This window comes from Hylobates moloch, unplaced genomic scaffold, assembly GCF_009828535.3.
Source record: "Hylobates moloch isolate HMO894 unplaced genomic scaffold, HMol_V3 SCAFFOLD_14, whole genome shotgun sequence".
Lineage (NCBI taxonomy): Eukaryota > Metazoa > Chordata > Mammalia > Primates > Hylobatidae > Hylobates > Hylobates moloch.
In genome coordinates this window covers 1,949,836-1,974,063 of record NW_026652289.1, presented here as the reverse complement: position 1 = coordinate 1,974,063, position 24,228 = coordinate 1,949,836, and the positions used below count along the sequence as shown (strand labels likewise).

At 48.3% G+C, this 24,228-nt stretch overlaps 2 protein-coding genes across 2 annotated transcripts in view; one reads left to right on the top strand and one right to left on the bottom strand.

Annotated features, from left to right (window-relative positions):
* Positions 1-24,228, bottom strand: part of TSPEAR (thrombospondin type laminin G domain and EAR repeats) — a 184,915-nt gene that overhangs the window by 100,193 nt on the left and 60,494 nt on the right. The window lies entirely within an intron of this gene.
* Positions 658-12,724, top strand: LOC116481872 (keratin-associated protein 10-8-like). The gene is made up of 3 exons (XM_032174854.1): positions 658-1,311; positions 2,140-2,151; positions 12,071-12,724. The coding sequence occupies exons 1-3, from the start codon at positions 658-660 to the stop codon at positions 12,722-12,724; spliced, it is 1,320 nt and encodes a 439-aa protein (XP_032030745.1).

The window sequence follows — 24,228 nt, the reverse complement described above, 5'->3', positions numbered from 1 at the left end:
TCTGGGGCCTCCCTAAGTGCCCAGATGGAAGAGGGGGTGCACGGCCCCCAGGAACTGCTGTGAACCTGACGGGAAATGGCTCACACCACTGTCCACCCTTTCCCGTTTGCCACTTGCTCTGAAGCCCTTGGGGGGACTTCATGCACCAGAGAGAGTGTGGGGAGTCACTTCTAGGAACGTTCCACCCTCATGCCATCATTGACAGGGGCTTCTCTAGCCTGGCATTCCAGAAGCCACAGCCACCCAGACAAGCAGAGTCCCCTGGCGATGGCCCACAGGCGCTGGGATTAGGATGGATGGATCTCTTCTGCAGCCAGCACAGGCCCCCGGGACACTCTATTTGCAGACATTATACCCTGCCTACTTCAATATTATGCTCTGGAGCCAAAGGTAGGTGAGGGTGCATCAACGGACCCAAATATAGACTCGGAACTTTAAAAACTGAACGGCATCTCATAGGACTAAACATGAAACTCGCACTAATAAGCGTTCTCTAGGTTTTAAACACAAACAAGGAAGGGGTGGGAGTTGTTGACACTCCAGCTGGGACAACAGGCCAGGGAGACATATAAAAGCCAACATCCCTGAGCACCTAACACACGGACTCACTCACTCACTCACCCACTCACTCCCATCTCCTCCAGCTCAACCCCCAGCATGGCCGCGTCCACTGTGTCCGTCTGCTCCAGCGACTTGAGCTATGGCAGCCGCGTCTGCCTTCCTGGTTCCTGTGACTCTTTCTCTGACTCCTGGCAGGTGGATGACTGTCCAGAGAGCTGCTGTGAGCCCCCCTGCGGCGCCCCCAGCTGCTGCGCCCCGGCCCCCTGCCTAACCCTGGTCTGCACCCCAGTGAGCTGTGTGTCCAGCCCCTGCTGCCAGGTGGCCTGTGAGCCCAGCCCCTGCCAATCAGGCTGTACCAGCTCCTGCACGCCCTCGTGCTGCCAGCAGTCTAGCTGCCAGCCGGCTTGCTGCACCTCCTCCCCCTGCCAGCAGGCCTGCTATGTGCCCGTCCATTGCAAGCCTGTCTGCTGCAAGCCCGTCTGCTGTGTGCCCACCTGCTCTGAGGATTCCTGTTCATGCTGCCAGCAGTCTAGCTGCCAGTCAGCTTGCTGCACCTCCTCCCAAAGCCAGCAAGGCTGCTGTGTGCCTGTCTGCTGCAAGCCTGTGTGCTGTGTGCCCGTCTGCTCTGGGGCTTCCACTTCATGCTGCCAGCAGTCTAGCTGCCAGCCGGCTTGCTGCACCACCTCCTGCTGCAGACCCTCCTCCTCCATGTCCCTCCTCTGCCGCCCCGTGTGCAGGCCCGCCTGCTGCGTGCCTGTCTCCTCCTGCTGCACCCCCACCTCCTCCTGCCAGGCCAGCTGCTGCCGCCCAGCCTCCTGTGTGTCTCTCCTTTGCCGCCCCGCATGCTCCCGCCCGGCCTGCTGTGGCTGCACCTCAACCCGGAAGCCCAGCTGCTGAGTGATCTCCTTAAGATCATCCAAAGCCTGAGTGCTCACTGCCACCTGCACCCCTGGATTCTTTACCCTGGACGGCTCTCCACATCCCGCTCCTGAGCCCTGCAGTGGACGGCAGTGGTCAGCTGGCCACCCAGCGTGCGCTTCTCCTCCTAGCAGCAGCTCAGCTGTTTCTCCAAGTCTTGACTTTCCCCCAATTACTCAGCCCTGCCTCCCCAGCAGCAGGTGGGCAGTGACCCCAGCAAGGCCAGTGGGTCCTCCCAGGCCACGGCCAAGTGTGGGGAGAAACGAGGGTAGACACGTATCAGGTGTGGGTTTCTCGTCGCTGTCCTGGCTCAGTGGCGAGCCCTGCTCCTCCCCTGCTGTGGGCCTGGGCCTCTTTCTCTGTCTTCCCTGACCACGGGAGCAGGTCAGACCCTTCTAATAAATTCCTTTCCTAAAAAGTACAACTGGAATTCATTCTTGTTGATCACAACCAAAGACCCCTGCCTGATGTCCCCCACCCGTGGGTGGTCCTGAGCTGCTCCCACGCCACGAGGTCCCTGTCCTTCCCAGGTGTCCTGGCAGCCCTGCACCACCCTCACCACACGGATGTCCGAGGGGTAGGCAGGCCTGAGGGATGGGAGAGGCGAGTGATCCAACAGCAGAGCCTGCCCTGGGTGGGGCTGCTTTGGGGGCTCCCCAGAAACTGGGTTGTGTCCAGCCCCTGGCTCCAGAAAGGAAACTCCACGGCCGTGTGCAGAAAGGGTCCACACGGTGGGTGGGGACAGCCGTCCTGAGGCCCGCTGGCCAGGCTGGCCCTTGGCTGGCATCCGGGAACTGGGATTTCCGAGGGGCTCCCCCTGGCCCCGCCTCACTGGGCCTGAGCTGTTTGTACCACGTGGTTTAGGCACTCATGTCCCCGCTGGGAGTCTGGAATTCTGGCGCAGCCCAGGCAGAAGCTGCTCACATGACCAGTCCCCGGGTACATCACCAGGCAGGGCATCCCCAACATCGCATGCGCGGCGTCCCAGCTGCTTGCAGGGGAGTGAGGCACTTCCTGGGTGACCCCCACCCCAGGAGAGGCCTCCAAAGCTGAGCCTGGTGCCCCTGGACTCGGCCCCAGGAACCTTTCCCTTGGCCGATTTTGCTCAGTGTCCTCTCTGTGGGAAATCACAGCCGTGGGTACCACGACCTGCGTGGCCTGTGTCCTCCTGGAGAATCGCTGCCCTGGGTGGTCTCGGGGACCCTGACACAGACCCCAAGCTGCCCTTCCCAAGCGACGACGATGCTATCCTAGGACAGTGCTGGGCACATTTCTGGTAGTGCTTCCTTTGACTCCTGCTCCAGAGGGGGTAGAGACAGAGAAGGAGGCTGGGTGAGGCCAGGCCATCGTGGGTTTCATGAGGAGCAGAGCCGTCCTGCGCCTGCAACAAGCTGTCCCTCCCCTGTGGTGGCCACAGAGGCTGTGGCCTGAAACTCTGGCATGGGGCTGGAGCACCAGCTGGCAAGGAATAAGCCCCCACATGTCCCACCCGGCACTCCTCTGCCCCTACCCTGGCCCCCGTGCAGAAGAAATGAGCCAGACTTTTCTCTGGCACCAGGGCTGCACCCTAAGTCGGCATCCAGGCTTTGCCTCACTGGATCCCCTCTGCTTCTCTAGGAGGCACCAAGGGGACCCTGTGGTGAGTCCCCCAACTACAGGCACCTGAATCCCACAGACGCAAGATGGAGGGGCCTTGCTCAGAGAAGCACGTCCTCCTCTGTGGATCCCGGACTCGGCTCCTCCCCTAGGCATGGCCCCAGCAAGCATCCAGGCATGTGAGCCTCCGGGGAAACACACCCCCCACACCCCAGGTGTGAACTTCAGGGGAGGTGTGCTGTGGGGGAGAAACATCAAGTTCCTTTCCAAGGGCAACAGGTGGAACTTCAGAACCTCCTGCAGAGGAAGGGCATGCCAGGGTGGCCGGGCAGAGAGAGGCAGCCTCCTCCAAGGGGCTATTCTCAGTTGCACCACAGAAGCTGACGGTGGCTGAAACTGCCCTTTGTCACCTGGACATTCACCATTTGCCCCTGGTCAACAATGCCTACTGCCATCCTTGGTGAAAGAACCAATATCTCATAAAAAATGCAAAAGGCACAAATCATTAGAGAAAATACTGACAATCTTGAATGCAGTAAAATGCACACAAAAGCACAAGCACATAATCCAAGTTCCCACCAATCCCATCCCAGAGAAGCCACCTATGGGGCATCACGGGGAGACTGCAGGCTCACTGTCTCCCTCCTGGGCACATGGCCTGGCAGGTTCCAGCCACGTGCAGTTAGTTAGGGCCACACGATGAGTTTCTATTGGTTAAACATGGATGGAGAGATGTCTGCCCCTTCCGGGCCACAGGTTCTGGGAGTCCTGCTGCCTCTCTTCCTTGCCGGGCTATCTTGGAGGCTCACGTGCCAGAGAGTGGGTCCACAAGATAGGGGCGCGGCATGCTTGGATGGCAATGTGAGGAGTGGGGAAGGCCTTGTGGGCTTAAGCCATTGACATGTTGACTTCTGTTGGTTTCTGAACCAGCATTGATTACCTTCACCAACAGTATGTAACAAAAGATTCAAATTCACAATTTATAAAGAAAACATAAAAAGAAATGAATAAAAGAGATGGAAACACGCAATTATGGGATAAGATGTCCAATGGCCAAAAATCATAGGATAAGATAGCCAATCTCACCTACCATCAAGACACCATGCACAAAAATTAACTAGGGGTGAACCCTAGACTTAAATGTCAGAGATAAAATAATGAGATCTCTATATAAGATCACATCATCAGCAGAGACAGTCTCACTTCTTTCTTTTCTATTTCAGTACCTTTTATTTCTTTTTCTTGCCTAATTGCTCTGGCTCGAACTTCCAGCACCATGTTAAATAGAAGTGACAGGAGTGGGCATCCTTGCCTTGTTTTTGATCTTAGAGAAAGAGCTTTCAGCTTTTCACCACTGAGTATGGCATCAGCTGTGGGCTTGTTGCATATGGCCTTTATCGTGATGAGGTACATCTCTTCTATATCTATTTTCTTGAGAGTTTTAATCATTAATGAATGCTGAATTTGTTCAAATGCTTTTTTGCATCTATTGAGGTGATCATGTGGTTTTTGTCCCTAATGTTAGTGTGATGTATCACATTTATTGATTTATGTATGTTGAACCATTCTTGCATCCCTGGGATAAATCCCACTTGATCATAGTGAATGATCTTTTTAATGTGCTGTTGAATTCAGTTTGCTAGTCTTTTTTTGAGGATTTTTGCATCTATATTCGTCAAGGACGTTGGCCTGTAGTTTTCTTTTCTTGTAAAGACTCTACCTGTTAGTCTTCAAACTGTTAGGACTGATAAACAAATTTAATAAAGTTGCAAGTTACAAAATCAACATACAAAAATTAATAGCATTTCTATATACTAACAATGAACGATGATCCAAAAAAGAGATTAAGAAAACAATACCATTTACAACAGCATTTAAAAGAGTTTAGAAAGATATTTAACCAAGGAGGTGAAAGATCCGTACACTGAAAACTACAAAACATTGATGAAAGAAGTTGGAGAAGACACAAATAAATGGAACAATGTCCCACATTCATGGATTACAAGAATTAATATTGTTTAAATGTCCATACTACCTAAAGCTATCTACAGATTCAACGCAATCTCTATCAATTTCGATGTCAGTTTTACAAATACATAGAAAAGAACAATCCCAAAATTCATATGAAACTGTAAAAGACTCTGAATAGCCAACACAGTCTTGAGTACGAAGAACAAAGCTGGAGGCCTCACACTCCCTAATTTCGAAATACTTTAAAGCTATTATAATCCAAACACCATGGGACTGACATAAAAATAGACATATCAACCAATGGAATGGGATAGAAATCCCAGAAACATACCCCAGTGTTTGTTGTCAATTTATTTCTGACAAAGGTGCCAAGAACAAATGATGGGGAAAGGACAGACTCTTCAATAAACAGTATTGGGAAAACTCAATATCCATGTGCAGAAAACTAAAATTGAACCCTCATCTTACCTTATATGCAAAAATCAGCTCAAAATACATTGAAGACCTCAGCATAAGACCTGAAATGTGAGACTGCTAGAAGAAAGCATAGTGGAAAATCTCCATTACATTGGTCCAGGCAATTATTCCTTGAATAGGACCCCAAAAGCACACCCAACAAAAGAAAACATAGACAAATGGGATTGCATCCAACGAAAAAGCTGTACAGCCAAGGAGACAATCAACAGGGTGAAGAAACAACCCATGGATTGGGAAAAATATCTGCAAACGATATATTTGATAAGGGGCGACTATTCACAATAAGGAACTCAAACAACCCAGTAGCAAGAACATAAATAACCCAATTTAAAAATGGACAAAACAGCCTGGCAACAGAGCGAGACCCTGGCTCAAAAAAATGAAACTACATAAATAAATAAAAATGGGCAAAAGACCTAAACAGACATTTCTCAAAAGAAGCCATTTAAATGGACAGCAGGCATATTTTAAAATGCTCAACATCACTAGTCATCAGGAAAATGCACATTGAAGACACAATGAGACATCACCTCACACTTGTCAGAATGGTTCTTATCAAAAAGATGAAAGCAAACAAGTGTTAGGGAGGATGTAGAGAAGAGGGAAGTCTTGTACATTGTTGGTGGGAATCTAAATTAGTACAACCACTATGGGAAACATTATAGTGGTTCCTCAAAAAACTAAAAATAGAACTTGCCTATGATCCACAAATCCCACTTCTGGGTTTATATCTAAAATAACTGAAGTCATTCTGCTGGGGAGAGGTCTGCACTCCTATGTTCATTTCAGTCTTATTCACAATAGCCTAGGTATGAAATCAATCTAAGTTCATCAATAGATGAATGGATAAAGAAAGTGTGGCGTATATACACAAGGGAATACTATTCAGCCACGAAAAGGAGAAAAATCCTGTCATTTGTGACAACTTGGAGGACAAATGGACCTGGAGGACATTATGCTAAGTGAAATAAGCCAGGCACAGAAAGACAAATGGCATGATTTGTGTCTAGAATCTAAAACCGTCAAACTTTGAAACACAGAGCAGAAAGGTGGTTACCAGAGGCCAGGGGCTGCCAGAGGGGAGGAATGGGGAAGGGAGATGTTGATCAAAGGAAACAACCTTTCCATCACACTGGAGGAAAAAGCTTTAGTGACCTATTGCATCGCATGGTGACACATAAAAATAATGTGTTGCATACTTCAAAATTTGCAAAAGAATATACTTTTAATTTACCAGAAAAATGTTAAGTTGGTGAGATGATGGTTATGTTAAGTAGCTTGATTTAATCTTTTTTGTTTTGTTTGGTTTTTTAGACACAGTCTTGCTCTGTTGCCAGACTGGAGTGCAGTGGCACGATAGTTCACTGCAACCTCCGCCTCCTGGGTTCAAGCGATTCTTGTGCCTCAGCCTCCCAAGTAGCTGGGACTAGAGGTGTGTGCCACCACACCCAACTGATTTTTGTATTTTTAGTAAAGACAGGGTTTCACCATGTTGGCCAGGATGGTCTTGATCTCCCGACCTCATCATCCACCTGCCTTGGCCTCCCAAAGTGCTGGGATTACAGGGCTTGATTTAATCTTTCTACAATGCATGCACAGATCAAAACATCACATTATAGATCAAAACATCACATTATACCAAGTAAATACACACAATTATTATTTGTCAGTTTAAAAATTGGTAAATAAACAATGAATGAAATAAAAATAATGAAGCTCTAGAAGCACATATAGGGGAATGTCTTCACGATGTTGTGGTAGGTAAAGACTTTGGGAATGGGGTAAAAACGCTACACATAAGAGAGTAAATTAGTAAATCGGATTTTACTACAATTAAGGCGTCTCTTCATCAGATGATACTATTAATACCACAACACATCCATAAGCATGACTCGAATTGAAATAGACGACCAATACCGAGTGTCAGCAAATGTGTGCAGGAAATGGAACTCTCCTACATTTGCTGGGGTGGGAATGTGAAATGGAACAATCCCTCTGAAAAATAGTTTGGCAGTGTCATAAACATGACACACACCCCCTTCATATGCCCCACACACTCCACCTCCTGCGTTTACCCAAGAGAAGTGAAATCATATCACAAAGACTCACTCACAAATGTTTAAAGAAGCTTTTGCCACACAAGCCATGTGTCCATCACATGCCCCACACACTCCACCTCCTGTGTGTTTACCCAAGAGAAGTGAAATCATGTCACAAAGACTTGCTCACAAATTTTTAAAGACGCTTTTGCCACACAAGCCATGTGTCCATCGACACATGGGTCAATTGTACTATAGAATTTGATTTATATGAAATTCCAGGAAAGACAAACCTATTTGAGATACAGAGGAAATCAGTCATTTCTTGGGGCAGAGTCGGGAGGGGTGGGGATTGATCATGAAAAGTATACCTGGGAACTCGGAGATGATGGAAAATCCAGATCTTGCTTGTGGTAGTGGTTACATGGGTGTATATTTTCTCAAAACTCATCAAATGGTAACTTTAAATAGGTACATTTTACAGCATGTAATCATACTTCAATAAAACTGACTTTTTAAAAACTTCATTTTTAAACCCCAGACTTGGATGAATTATTTGCAATTCCCATACTCAGTGGTGCACGAAAGCCAGCATGCCCTGGCTCATGACAGCTGACATGCACCCCTCTGTTCCCATCTCTGTGTTAAGTGACATTGTCTCAGTAGCTTGGATTTAGCTGGGTTGGGAGCATTCACACGTGGACGTTGGCAAATGCAACCAATCGGGACTTTTGTTTTTGTTTTCGTTACAAAAACAAAAGCCAGTTATTGAATGTTCACTGACACACTGCATATATACAACTCATATTCAGAATACATAATAAATTTCTGCAAATCAATAAGAAACATAAGTAGCCATATTTTTAAAAGCAAGCAAATGTGTTGAACAGGCACCTCACAAGAAAAGATATCCAAGGTTCAATGAGCGGCTTTACTCATCAGGGATATTTACATTAGTGCAACAGTGCAATATTCCTACACACTTCCCAAAATAAACAAATTTTAAAAGACTGATCAACCTCATTTTGTAAAGATACAGAATAAATGGAATTATAAAATCAACTAGTGAGGATGTAAATTTCTCTAGAAAGTTGTTGGTATATGCTAAGCCAACATATGCCTATCTGTGACCGAGCAATTCCACTTTTGGGAGCACAATGAAGAGAAATTAGTAAAAATATCAGTGAAAAAGTTTACAAGAATTTTTCTAGCAGCACTATTAATAGCAGCCCAAATCAGGAAACAATCTAAATCTCTAACACTGTGAAAGAGAATGGACAAATAACACGTTGTAGAATTTAATGCAATGAGGCAGCAAAAAAAGAGTGAAGTACTGATGCATGCAGCAACATGGTGCTTCTCACAGACATTGTGCTGAACAAAATGAACCATAAAACAAAAGAGTTCCATAGAACAGGCAAAGCTAACCAATGAGGAGAGAAGGTAGAACAGCAACTAATACTTAGGGAGGAGGGAGTAACAGAGAGACAGCGCAAGGGATCATTTAGGATTCTGGAAATGTTCCACATCTTCCCCAAAATATTCTAAGGGGAAATATTTCCACCCAGAAATTATATCCAGCTAAGCTATCAATCAAATAGAAGAGCAGAATAAAAGCATGTTTAGTCATGCTATGGCTCAAAAATATATCTTCCTTGCACCCATTTTCAGAAAGTTACTGGAGGATGTGCTCCACCAAAACAAGGGCATAAATCCAGAAAGAAAAAGACAAGGCATCCAGGAAGTAATGGATCCAACATCAGAGAGAGATGAATGAAAATCCAAAGACAAGAGTGAAGGGAGATCCCAGAAAACCTGTGTACCAGGCTGAGGGAGCAGCCAATAGAGACTGGTCCACACATAAGAGAGCTCTACGAGAGATGTTTCCAAAAAATAAATGAAGCTAATAGATTGTTATATTTGAACTTCTTGAGTGGAGCATGGGGATGAATGAGTCAGAGTTTGGAGAGGAGCAGTTGTTAACTCCAAGAGGGGAAAAACATAAACAAAAACAAAACATGTACAAATAAGGAAATTTAATCTGGTTCCACTATTCAGACTTGGCTATGAACAATATTTACTTTATTATAATATACATTCTGAACACTGATTTAACCAAATATTGATATTTTACTGCCTTTGCCTTCTGAGGATGGGAAGAGGGAGCTTTTCATGGGCCTGGTGATAAACAAGAGAAAGTACTTTCCTCCACAATAGGAAATCAGATCATATCTGAAATTGAAAATGCAAGAAATAACAGAGCATGTACATTGTTTAATAATTCTGAGATAAACAGGAGAACTAAGAAGAGCATCTGGGATGGGTCTTGGGAGGGATGCATGCCAGAGAGGGTGGTGTTAAAGGCATTCAGTTTTATAAGGAAAGCAGAGCATAAAAGTTTGAAAAATTTGCAGCCTGACTATGCAATAGAAAAGAAAAACCCATTTTCTAGGGAGAAATTCAAGCCGGATGCAGAAATTTGCATAAGTAGCAAGGAGCCTAATGTTAATCCCCAAGACCATGGGGAAAATCTCTCCAGGCCACATCAGAGACCTTCATGTCAGCCCCTCCCATCACAGGCCTGGAAGCCCAGGAGGAAAAAGTGGTTTCGTGGGTCCAGGGTCCCCATGCTGTGGGCAGCCTGGGTGAAAGGAGCCAATGTACAGCTCAGACTGTGGCTTCAGAGGGTGGAAGCCCCAAGCCTTGGCAGCTTCCATGTTATGTTGAGCCTGCAGGTGCACAGAAGTCAGGAATTGAAGTTTGGGAACCTCTGCCTAAACGTCAGAAGATATAGGGAAACACATGGATGCCCAGGCAGAAGTTTGCTGCAGGGGTGGGGCCCTCATAGAGAACCTCTGCTAGGGCAGTGCAGAAGGGAAATGTAGGGCCAGGGCCCCCACACAGAGTCCCCACTGGGGCACTGCCTAGTGGAGCTGTGATAAGAGGGCCACCATCCTCCAAACCCCAGAATGGTAGATCTATTGACACCTTGCACTGTGTGCCTGGAAAATCTGCTGACACTCAATGCCAGCCCATGAAAACAGCCAGGAGGGAGGCTGTACCCTGCAAAGCCACAGGGGTGGAGCTGTCTGAGACCATGGGAACCCACTCCTTGCATCATTATGACCTGGATGTGAGACCTGGAGTCAAACGAGATGATTTTGGAGCTTTAAAATTTGACTCCCCTGCTGGATTTTGGACTTGCATGGGCCCTGTAAAATCCCTTTGTTTTGGCCAATTTCTCCTATTTGGAATGGCTGTATTTACTCAATATCTGTACCCCTATTTTATCTAGGAAGAAACTAGCTTGTTTTTGATTTTACAGGCTCATAGGTGGAAGGGACTTGCCTTGTCTCAGATGAAACTTTGGACTGTGGACTTTTGGATTAATGCTGAAATGAGTTAAGACTTTGGGGGACTGTTGGGAAGGCATGATTGGTTTTGAAATGTGAAGACATAAGATTTGGAAGGGTCAGGGACAGAATGATATGGTTTGGCTGTGTCCTTACCCAAATCTCAACTTGAATTTCATCTCCCAGAATTCCTACATGTTGTGGGAGGAACCCAGGGGGAGATAATTGAATCATGGGGGCCAGTCTTTCCTGTGCTATTCTAGTGGTAGTGAATAAGTCTCACAAGATCTGATGGATTTATCAGGGGCTTCTGCTTTTGCTTCTTCCTCATTTTCTCTTGCTGCCACCATGTAAGAAGTGCCTCTCACCTCCCACCAAGACTCTGTGGCCTTCCCAGCCATGTGGAACTGTAAGTCCAATTAAAACCCTTTTTCTTCTCAGTCTTGGGTATGTCTTTATCAGCAGTGTGAAAATGGACTAAAACAGGGGCATCCCACCGGAGTTTGCAGATGGAATAGGTAGGGGTGGCAGGGTGGGGAGTCAGGGGGCATTCCTAGCTGAGACACCCATTGTTCAATGGAGCAGGACTCTGGGACAGGTGGAGAACATCTGCTGGTAAAAAACACCCCACCCCTGGTACCAAATACCCAATAGCAAAGACACACAGGCAAAGACAGGAGGAAAGTGGGGCCAGGTTTTCTGGACTTGCCAACTCACAATCTGTTCAACTCCCAGCTCCACCAGCAGACATGCAGCATCACTGTGTGTGGTTGCAGGGCACAGACACCTGTAAGCGGCCAGCATCACCCAACCACATGCAGCAGTCCTGGGACCACAGTAACAACCCACAGCAAGTAAACTAATTAGGGTTGCCTGGAGGCAAAGTCTCAGCCACAACAAGGAAAGGGAAGGCTTGTGAGACTCCTGTGGGGAAAATACCCAGGGAGGGTATAAAACCTCAGGGTAGCCAGGGCATGCAAACCCACACATCTCACGCCAGCACTCACACCACCCAGCCCAGCACCCACCATGGCTGACACCTGCTGCACCAGGACGTATGTGATTGCTGCATCCACCATGTCTGTCTGCTCCAGTGATGTGGGCTGTGTCAGCCGAGTCTCCTCCCCCAGCACCTGCACTGGCTCCTCCTGGCAGGTGGACAATTGCCAGGAAAGCTGCTGCGAGCCCCGCTCCTGTGCCTCCAGGTGCTGTACCCCTAGCTGCTGTGCCCCAGCGCCCTGCCTGGCCCTGGTCTGTGCCCCAGTGAGCTGTGAGCCCAGTCCTTGCCAATCAGGCTGCACCAACTCCTGCACACCTTCATGCTGCCAGCAGTCTAGCTGCCAGCCGGCTTGCTGCACCTCCTCCCCCTGCCAACAGGCCTGCTTTGTGCCTGTGTGCTGCAAGTCCATCTGCTGCAAGCCGGTGTGCTGCGTGTCCATGTGCCCTGGAGCTTCCTCCCCATGCTGCCAGCAGTCTAGCTGCCAGTCAGCTTGCTGCACCTTCTCCCCACGCCAACAGGCCTGCTGTGTGCCCATCTGCTGCAAGCCCATCTGCTGTGTGCCTGTCTGCTCTGGGGCTTCCTCTCTGTGCTGCCAGAAGTCTAGCTGCCAGCCGGCTTGCTGCACCACCTCCTGCTGCAGACCCTCCTCCTCCGTGTCCCTCCTCTGCCGCCCTGTGTGTAGGCCTGCCTGTTGTGTGCCTGTCCCATTCTGTTGTGTCCCCGCCTCCTCCTGCCAGCCCAGCTGCTGCCGCCCGGCCTCCTGCCTGTCCCTCCTCTGGCGCCCTGCGTGCTCCTGCCTGGCCTGCTGAGGCCTCTTCTCAGGCCAGGGTCCAGCTGCTGATGGGCACATCCCCCAGGGCCAGCTGGCTCAGGTCCTGACCTGGGTTAAGTGGCTGCCCCTACCTGGGACGGGGTCCCCATGTCTCACCTGTGCTGAGGTGACCTCCCCCTCCTTACTCCCAGGAGCCTCCAGCCTCGCTGCTCCCCAGCTCTTGCCTCCCAGGTGTCCACCTGCCTGCTGGGTCCCCTGTCCTCCCTTCCAGCTTCTCTGCTCTGGGTCACTTGGCCTCAACTTGAACCTGTCAGCACCTCCTCCTGCTCCCCAATAAACTCTCCTTGGTCACCTGATTCTCTTTTCTGTTGTGCTCCTGGGGACACATGGTTTTGAGCTGACATTGGTCTCCTCCAGCCATGATTATTTTTAGGAATGAGTGACTTAACCTAGAAGTCACAGGGGACAGTGGCCTAACTCCTCCAGGGGGTCACCAGGTGGGATGCACGGTCACTCCCAGGAAGGCTCAGTCCCGGCTCAGCCCCTGTGCCCAGGTCTTCCTGAGCCTGGTCATTCGCTGCCGTGCCCTGGGCTGTGGCGCTCTCCAGGCCCCAGGACCGTCCCACCCACTATCTCACCTGGGAGAGCCTGCCCTGCAGAGTCACCTGCTGGGAAGCTGGTCTGGGGTCCGGGCACTGCAGCCTCCAGGCCTGGTCACCCTCCCTGTGTGCCGCCCGCCCGAGGGTTCTGCTCGTTTAGCAGCAATGCAAGGGGAGAGTGAGGGGCTGCTGCACCTGCACAGGAGACAAGGGACTCAATGAGGACAAAAGCATCGTGGGGTGGGTGGAGGGACACACAGGATTTCCCCAGGATCTTGATGGAGACAAAAGCATTGTGGGGTGGGTGGAGGGATGGCATAGGGGCAGAATGCTTGCTGCTGACTGGGACATTCCCCAAGGCCCACCGCCCGCTGCCCCTGAAATGCACGTCCTTCGTGTGGTTTAGGCGCGCAACTTGTGATTTTCAAAGCTTGTCCCTAATCTATCCCAGGCCAGGCCTGGCCAGGTTCTTCAAGGCCCTGTGGCTCTGCTGCCCCGACCCGGGTCAGGGGTCCACACGGCTCCAGCTCAGGCCTCTCCTCCTCCCACCCTGCCCAGCGGCATAGGGACGGCCCCTGCTCTGCTGGGCTTGCCCACCCCGCCGTAGGTCCCCCACCTGATGACCCCATGAGCTCCTGCTCTGGTGTCTGTCGGGGTGTCTGGTGTCTGTCTCTGGGGACCTCAGCTCCCCCATCTTGCCCTGTCCACAGCATCAAGCCTCCTGCTCGCTGCTTTGACGATTCACGATCCGTGCCGCCAGCGTCACTGCCCGCTCTACACCCATTCAAGCCCAGCACACGGTCTGAGCTGGGGATGGCCGTCCCCACTGATGTCAGGCAGCCCTAAGTTGGCCTGTGCCACGCACTTTGCATCACCACCATGGGGACAGCGCCCAGAGACAGGACCAGTAGTCACAGTGGCTGGAGGGCGCCCGGCTCTACAACAGGCCCCATCCCCACGGGGCTGTCAGGGTGGGCCCCCTTGCAGACAGGGAGTCCAAGAAACCTCTGCCATTCGTGAGTGACCAATCCCAGGGCCCAGGCGAGGGTGGAACAGAGTCCCTGGTCTGCCCCTCCTCTCCTCCCAGTTCCAGGCTCGGTTTCTGGCAGGGCTGTGTGGCCGGGCTCCGGAACATTCCTGCTGGCCCCTCTCCCCTCTGACGGGGCCTGCCCGGGGGTGTTGGGCTGGGGGGACCATCACCAGCAGACAGATGAATGCATGACAGACTTCTCCAATGAGACACGGAGAGCAAGAGATCAAGAAAACCCTGATGTGCTTGACTCCATAAGCAGACAGTAACTTCTCTATGCCACAAGACGACAGCAGAAAACCAGCGAAAAAGGAAGCCACGGTGTGAGAGGACACTCGACTGAGAAGATTTCAATGAGACAAAGGCATAAACTCCCAGGAGGGAATAGGCATGGACAGGCTACTCCCACCCAGCGGCCCAAATGGCCTTGGAACATGAGACATCGGCACCCCTGGAAGGCAGGCACCTGCCAACAGGAACCCCAGGCACCTCACCCCGCCTGTCCTGGAAGAAAAAGCTGGACACACCCATCGCTCACGGGACGTGGCGGGCAGGAGCTCCAGCTGGCTGTGGAAATGGGGGATTGGCACCACTGCTTTGGAAAGAGGCGGGGCCCTATCTTACCATGGGAGAGGCCCCCCTGGACCCCGCCATCGGCAGTGCTGAAAAATCTCCGGCGCATGTACGTAAGCGGCACTGTTTGTTACCGTGAAAAATTAGAAACAGCCTAAATATCCATCTACGAGGGAATGCAGGCGAAGGGAGCCAGCGCCGCACCACGGGGAGGCCCTGAACGAGGGCCGTGCGCTCACCTGAGCCGCACACACACAGGAGCGCGAGTTCGCAGGCTGCGGAAGAAAGCCCAGGCCGCACAGGTGCCAAGCGAGGCAGCGCTCTCTGGCCTGGGGACACGCTTTAGCAGTTTCTGTAAATAAGTGGATGGGATCCCACCTCTCAGCGGATTTTCCAGAGAAATAGCTGGGGGATTAGAGAAATTTTTACCGTGGAATTAGTAACAGCGGGGATCTCACCACCCAGATTAACCTGATGTCATTAATTCCATGATCAAAGGTTTTTTTTTTTTAATTTATTCTGGTTTTTTGGAACCATTTGAAATTCAGTGCTGTAGCCACATGGCGGCACCTCCCCCGGGTCCCTCTGCAGGTGCCTCCTGGGAGTGAGGGCCTTCTCCCGCCTGCCCGCAGTGAGTGCAGCTGAGGACGGCCAACTTCTATATATATATATATAGTTATCAAAAGAAGCAGAACGTCATGCAACAGTCGTATCCAAATTTCCCAAAAAGCCCCCCAAACTGGAATCAGATAAGTCTGTGCACTGCCCTGGTGATCCTGACGTTCTCATCTCATTTAACCCAGGAGCGCCCTCCCAGGACCTGACCCTGAGCATTCTGGACGCTGCTGTGAGGTCCTTCATCAAGGAAACCACGCCCATGAGACAACTGCTTCAGGCGGGGCCGCCAGGGATGCCAAAGCCACTGTGAGGAGGCGCTTGAGCAACAGGGCGTCCCGGCAGTGCCACATCCCCCAGCGGGGGCCACACAGAGACCACCCCATCTCCACAGACAGAGGTCGGCAGCGCCTGGGCAGAGTGCAGCGTGTCAGTGGGCGCCTCCCGGCGGGGCTTCCTACGTGTCACTGCACACATGCTGAGGCTTTCCAGCCTGAGGTCACATCTGTTCGACGCAGGCAAAGGCAGCTGCCCCAGATCCCTGCCAGGGTCACCTCTGCTCTAACGACATGACAGCAGGGAACAAACCCCAGGGGAGGTGGACGCTCTCACGGTGCCCTTTTGTCTCTAAAGCGGGGAGAGATCTTACAATTCTTCTTTTTCTCTGCCAGGATGTTGCGTTGGGGGTAAGCACCTCCCTTCTCCACCCCACACCACCTTCCACACGACCACAGACACAAGGCTGGGGCACGGGCCCAAATGTCACAGGTGTGCAGCCACAGGGCTCTTACCTTTCACAGCCTGTCAGCCCCCGACCCTGGGTCCCCAGTCCCTCACCATGCTGCCTGGCCCTGCCTCCGCCTCCTCCCTGCCAGGCACCTTCCAGAGCTTCACAGCCTCCTCCTCCACCTGCCACAACTCCAGCCCCTGTTCTCAGATCAGTGGGGCAAACCTGGCTTTGTTTACCTGGAACGCGAGACCCTGCCCTGGTCAGCACCCAATTCAAGAGCTCTGCTCAGCAGTGAGAATGAGACACCATGGCAATGTGGCTGTGCACCAGACACCTGGCTCAGCGCAGGTGGCACACCGACAGAGCCTGTGGTGTGACCACACCAAGCAGCCGTAAGGCAGCAGGTGCCCGCCCAAGCCTCAGCCTCTGCTCCGATACCGCCTGCCCACTTGGGTGTATTTTTTGTCTGACTTTTGCTTCTGGTGCTGAACAACCCAGCCAATTCAACACAGCCCCAAGGCTGTGCTAAAAGTTCCTAGGAGGAAGACGTGCCACAGCCTAGACACCTACCAGGAAAAGCAGCCAGGAAAGGAGGGTGCAGTGGGGAACCCTGCCAGAAAACACACACAGGGGGTCTCTAAAACCCAAGAGCCCGAAGCACCTCACTCACTCACCCACTCACTCACTCATGCCTCCCCCAGTTCACCTCCTCCACACCCCCAGCATGGCCGCATCCACCATGTTCGTCTCCTCTAGCACTTGCACTGACTCCTGGCAGGTGGCAGAGGCCCCAACTGTGCTGGGAGGTGGGACATGGCGGGAGACTTGGGCTCCAGCTGTCCCAGAGCTCAGGGAGTTCCACTCAGGGACAGCTTGGGCATCCTGGTCTCCTGTGCATGCTCACAGACGCTCAGGGACGCCCTCTGCTCCAGCCCCAGGCTTGCCGCTGGGATGCAGAACAGAGAACAGACACACGGCCTCTGGAATTCCCTGTGCTGGGCTGGGTGGGCGGAGGGCTGGTGGGAACAGGAAGGCCCCAACGGCAGAGGAAGTCCAGGACAGCATGGGGACACATGCAGACCAGAGGGTGAGAGAAACACATGGACACACAGGTCCAGATGTAGCCAGATGTGGTTTCAAACAGGATTGAGCAACAGACTCCTAGAAATACAACTGCAGGCAAGGGATGCTGGCAAGGTGTGGCCGTCACCAGGTTGCCTGCGAGAGGCCCTGAGTCTTTACTTGTTACCAGCTATACAATCACAATGCTGGGGGAACACATTATTCTTTCTTTGCCAATTTAATGAAGAAAAATATCTTATGGTTTTCTTCAGCAAGGTGTGCAGTGTTCCAAAGTGTGAACATGCTGCAGTTGATGTCTGCAACGACAGGTGGATGGCACTGAATGTCTCTCCAATTGTTCATTATTACAAATGACACTTCTGTGGGTGTTTCCACTATATACCTTTCCACACTCAGGTATGTGTTTACCTAAATTCCTAAAAGTGGCACTTCTAAGCTGGAGTGTTAGCAGATTTCAAATTCATAAAGATATTTAGAAATACCCTCAAAAAGAGTGTCCAAACTGTGCCTGCTAAGACCGATGACAGAGGAAATGGTGCAGCAGGGAACTGTAAGGGGCTGTCCCTCCAGAGAACATCAGAAACTGGCAAAACAAACAGATATGGTTGGACTTTGTGTCCCCACCCAAATCTCATCTTGAACTGTCATCCCCAGGTGTTGAGGGAGAGACCTGGTGGGAAGTGATTGGATCATGGAGTTGGCTTCCCCCATGCTGTTCTCGTGATAGTGAGTTCTCACCAGATCTGACAGTTTTATAAAGCAGTTTTCTCTGCTCTCACTTGCTTCTCTCTCCTGCCACCATGTGAAGAAGGTCCTTGCTTCCCCATTGCCTTCCGCCATGACTGTAAGTTTCCTGAGGCCTCCCCAGCCATGTGAAACTGTGAGTCAATCAAAGCTCTTTCCTTTATTAATTACTCAGTCTTGGATAGTATCTTTATAGCAGTGTGAAAAAGGACTAATACACAAACAAAAACAAACACTACCTGGTAAAATCAACTTTATCTGAACTCTGGAAAATAGTCGAAGGTTTACAGCAAGCAAGGGAACACATAATCAAATAAAAGCAACAGAGCCCAATAGGAGAACCTTGTGGATTTTAACTTCCCCTTGCCCCATCCCCCATCCCCAGCTGGGTGACAGTCAGGAAGACAGCAGCTGGAGTTCCTGGTGTGGGGTGCTGCTGCCAGGGAAGCAGAGTGGACCTTGTTTGTAAGGCCGTGCAGTTTTCTGTTTCGACCCTTCTGGTGGCTCCCTGAAGGGCTAACACACAGGGCTTGCCTTATTTCACCAACTCAGACTTTCTCAAGGTAGAGGAGCAGCTATATGGAGGGTGTGTGTTACAACGTTTAAAGGTAAAGGAACGCCGGGCGCGGTGGCTCACGCTTGTAATCCCAGCACTTTGGGAGGCCGAGGCGGGTGGATCACAAGGTCAGGAGATCGAGACCACGGTGAAACCCCGTCTCTACTAAAAAATACAAAAAATTAGCCGGGCGCGGTGGCGGGCGCCTGTAGTCCCAGCTATTCGGAGGCTGAGGCAGGAGAATGGCGTGAACCCGGGAGGCGGAGCTTGCAGTGAGCCGAGATTGCGCCACTGCACTCCAGCCTGGGCGACAGAGCGAGACTCTGTCTCAAAAAAAAAAAAAAAAAAAAGGTAAAGGAACAAGTCACTGACACCTAAGTCAAAAATTATCAGTCGGGAAAACATTGGACACTCCCAAAAAGCCTGGGAGGAAAAGCTAGGAGATGACATGCTTTGAGGAATAAAGGAGTTAGAAGATTCCACATATTTTTAAGAGTCCAGAAAGCCCCCATGCATGTCTATGATGGGGCACTGGCCCAGAAAAGAGCTGAGAAGCTCTCAATGCTCACCTCTAGCTGAACTTCAGGCTCTGAGCAAGCAGGAAGTGAAGATGCAAGCAGGAAGTGAAGGGGAAGGCAGAGTCGCAAACTCCCCAGCCAAGTGCTGAGGACGTGGACCAACACACAGAGCCCAGCTACAAACGCTGAAGAAAAATATTTTTTGTTTCCAGGGGTTTAAGGAACTCTCTGTCAAATTACTGTCTCAGCACGAAGCTAATAGAACAGTGAGCACGCATGGTGAAGAAACTATTTTTAAAAACTGACAGAAACAAACAAAAACAACCACAATCCACAACAATCAGCAACAGCAAACTGCACAGAGGGAGGAAAGCCTGATACCCAGAAATATCCCATTGTAATTGTCACTGTCCAGTTCTCACCAGAGGCATGTGCCATGCAAAGCAGCAAGAAATATAAGCTACTCATAAGGAGGAAAAGCAATTAATGGAAAATCTTCCTGAGGAAGCCCAGAATTGGACTTACTAGAAAAAGCCTTTCAATCAACTCTCTTAAACACATTCAAAAAACTAAATAAAGTCACAGACAATGAATTAAGATAAACCAGGAAAATGATGCCTCACCCAACAGAGAATATTAATAAAGAGGAGGAATTTTAAAAAGAAATTAAATAGAAATTCTGGAATTGGAAAGTACAATCACTGAAATAAATAACTCATGATATGGTTTCAACAGCAGATTTTAGCAGCTATAAGAATTAGTGAACATGAAGATAGATCCATTAAAGTGTTCTAGTCTGAGGAGTAGATGAGAAAATGAGGAGCAGATGAGAGAATGAAGAAAAATAAGCAAATCTGGAAAGACCTGTGGGACACCATCAAGCATACCAACACACCCAGCAGGATTTCCAGTTGGAGGGCAGACAGTGGGAGCAGAAAAAATAGTTGAAGAAATAATGGCCCAAACTTCCAGAATTGAGGAAACACATCAATCTAACTCAAAGAGATTCATATAAAAACACAGTATAATCAAACTCAAAAGTCAAAACGAAGAGAGAATGTAGAAAGCAGTGGGACAGAAGACTAACAGCGGATTTCTCATCAGAACCATGGAGGCCAGAAGGCATTGGGATGACATATTTAACATGCTGGTTCGGGCACAGGGGTGGGGAGCACCCAACAACCAAAAAGACATCTTCATCTGGCAAAGTGATCCTTCAAAAGTGAAGAAGTAACACATTTTGAGGTAAATAAAACCTGAGAGAGCTCATTGCTGAAAGATGTGCCTTACAAGAAATGCTAATTCAGGCTGAAATAAAAAGGCAGTCGATAGTAACCTGAAGCAATATGAATGAAGAAAGATCAACAGCAAAAGTAGCCATGTTGGTAGTTTGTGTGTTTATAGGAGTTTTTGCATTACATCTTGGTTATCTAATTTGTTGGGTACAAATATTCATAGTATTTCTTTATAATTATTTTTATTGATGTTAAGGTCAGCAGTGATGTTCCCATTTTCATTTATGATTTTAGTTATTTGAATCTGTCTTCCTTTAATCAGTCTAGACAGAGGTTTGTCAAATCTGTTGCTCTTCTCAAAGAACCAACTTTTTTGTTCCTTGATTCTATTGATTTTTTAAATTTCTATTCCATTTATCTGCGCTCTAGTCTTTATTTTCTACCTTCTGCTAAATTTGGACTCAGTTTGCTCTTTTTCTAGTTCCTTAAGGTGTAAAGTTCAATTAATGATTTGAGATGTTTCTATTTTTTTACGTAAGCATTCATAGCTATCAATTTCCCTCTATGTACTGCCTTCATTGCATCTTGTTAAGTTTTGGTTTACTGTGATTTCTTTTTCATTCCTTTCCAAGAGTTTTCTATCTTCTCTTTGAATTCTCCTTTGATCAACTGGTTGTTTGAAAGTGTGCTATTAGGTTACACATATTTGTGAATTCCAGCTTTTCTTTTGTTATTGATTTCTAGTTTCTTTCCATTGTAATCAGAGAAAATACTCTGTATGATTCAAATCAATTTAGATTATTGAGGCTAGTTTTGTGGCCTAAGGTATAATCTCATCTGAAGAATGTCCCATGTGAACTTGAGGAGAGTGAGTTTTCTGCTGTAGTTGGGTTGTGTGTTTTTGCACATATCTGTTAGACCCAGTAGATTTATGTCATTTTTCAAGTCCTCTATTTCCTTATTGAATAAAAATTTAGTTCTGTTATTTTATACTTTTTTAAATTAGAGAGAGTGGCTTATTGAAGTCTCAAACTCTTATTGTAGAACTGGAACTGTCTATTTCTTTCTTCAAATCTGCCCATTTTTGTTTCATATACATTGGTGATCTGATGTTAAATGTGTATATATTTATAATTGGTATATCTTATTGATGGATGGACTTTAATCACCACATAATGTCCTGTGGGCCCAGCCCCTGCTGATCAGTCTGCTCCAGCTTCTGTATGACAGTGGCTTCCTCATCAGGCTCCTTTCCTGGCCTGTGGCTGGCCCCTCCCCAGTAGGGTCATCATGTCCCCAGGTAACATCCTTGTGGCCCCCCGGGCAGCACATAGCATTCCTCAGCTGCTCTCACTAGAGGCCAATACTTCAGGCCCCACTTCCTAAGGTCTGGAAAATTATGGCGGCCTCATAAAACAAGCTGATAAATTTAAGACTGGTATTATTTCTCTCCCAGTTGTTTGAGAACATTCAGCAGGGAAAGTATTTGGGTCTGTAGTCGGCTCTGTAGGAAAGCTTTTGATTTTAGATTAAAGTTATTTAATCAATATGGGATATTTGTATTTTTTTTCCTTTTGTGTGGATTCGGTGTCTTGACAAATATAGACAGTTGTGTCTCCACCAACACAATCAATACATAGACTCCTCTCATCATCCCATAAATTTCCCTCATGGCCCTTTGTAGTCATTCCACATCCCCATCCTAGCCCCTGGCAGCCACTGACATTTTTTTTGGTCCCTTTACAATTACCTTTTCCAAAATGTTATATGCATGGAACCCCATTGTGCTTAGTATTTTGCCACATAACATATGACTTAAATAGACCCTTCTCTAAAGAGCAGATACAGTTGGCAAATAAATACATGAAAACATGCTCCACGTCATGAGTCATCAGGGCAATGCAAACTTAAACCCCAAGGGACTCTGTCCGTATAGCTGTGTTGACTAAAGTAACGATACATCTGCTGTGCAGGATGGGCAAGAATGTGGGGCTCTGCTGATACGTTTCAGCTTAAACCTCCCATCTCACTGTGGTTTTGCTTATGCAAGGAATCTACTCCCTTTTATCTCCTTGCTTTACTGCTTTTGGGTCTAGTGTTTTGAGATTTTTTATTCCCCCATCTTCCCCTCTCTGTATTAGTTCCTAGGGCTGCCACATCAAATGACACCAAAAAAGTGACTTGTAAGAGTGGAAATTTATTATCTCGCAGTTCTTAGGGCCAGGCACCTGAAATGAAGATATCCACAGGGCCATGCTTTCTCTTAGCTCCGAGGGAGAATCTGTCCTTGCTGCTTCCAGTTTCTGGTGCTCCCAGCAAACCTTGGTGTCCCTTGGCTTATAGCTGCCTCATGACAATCTTTGCCTTGGTTGTCATATGCCTTCTTCCCTTTGTGTGTGTGTTTGAACTTCCTTCTCCTTTCTCTGATAAAGACATTAGTCATTGGATTTAAGGTTCACTATAACCCGGTATGACCTCATTTTAACTAATTACATCTACAAAGACCCTATTTCTATGTAAGGTCACATTGTGAGTGAAATGGTTTGGTTCTATGGCCCTGCCAAATCTCATGTTGAAATGTGATCTCTACTGTTGGAGGTGGGACCTAGGGGGAGCTATTCGAGTCATGGGAGTGGATCCCTCATGACTTAGTAGCGCTGTCCTTGCGATCGTGAGGGAGTTCTGGCAAGATCTGGTTGTTTAAGTGTGTAGCACCTCACATCCCCCACTCTCTTTCTCTTGCTACTGCTTTTGCCATGTGACATGCCCACTCCCCCTTCACCTTCCACCATGAGTAAAGCTCCCTGAGGCCTCCACAGAAGCTGAGCAGATGCCAGCACCATGTTTCCTGTACAACCTGCAGAACCACGAGCCAACTAAACTTCCCTCTTTATAAATTACCCAGTCTCAAATATTTCTTTACAGCAATGCGAGACCAGCCTAACACAGTGAGGTTCTGGGTGGATGTGACTTTTGAGGAGACAAGATTCAACCCACTACCCTCATCTGCTTCCTCCTGAGTTGTATATTCTTTGATTACTCTAGTGGAGATTACAGCATGAATCTATGACTTTTTAAAGTCTGATGTAAATTAGATCTTATATTATTTCCCAGACAGTATAGTGTACTAAGACCACTTTAACTTCATGTAGCCCCCTCCTGAATTTTGTGATCTTGACATGTATTTTATTTCTATAAATATTTTACAACTTCTAAGATATCTTATACAGTAAATATTCATTTAATTTCCTCATGTGTGTCCTCCTTTTGTTACACTTCATTTCCTTTTAGACTCCTTGCTTCCATCTGTGATCATTTTCATTCTGCCTAATTATCTTTTTATTTTCTTTAGTGCAGATCCTGCTGGTGACACATCCTCTCAGCGTCCAGAGGACGTCATTTTTCTGTCCTCATTTTTGAGGATCTTCTTCCCAGGTGTAGAATTCTAGCTTGGTGCTTCTTTTCTTTCAGACAGTAAATATATCATTCCATCATCCTCTGGCTTCCATAATTTCTACTGAGAAGTCATCTGTAAATGTTATTGTTGCTTCTTTAAAGGTAATATTTCTTTTTTTTTCCTCTGGCTGTTTTTAAATTTTTCTCTGTCTTTGGATTTCAGCCCCAATATGCACAGGTGTTGTTTCCTTCGTATTCACCTTGCTAAAGATTCCTAAATGCTTTTTGCATCTATGGGTTAATGTTTTTCATCACTTTAAACTTCTTGTCTATTATACCTTCAAATATTTTACTACCCTTATTTTACTCATCTCCTTCTATGATTTCAACCATTTATATTCATAATTATTTACAACATAAGGGCATGCTTATTACTCCACTTTCTTTATTTCCCTCTTTTCT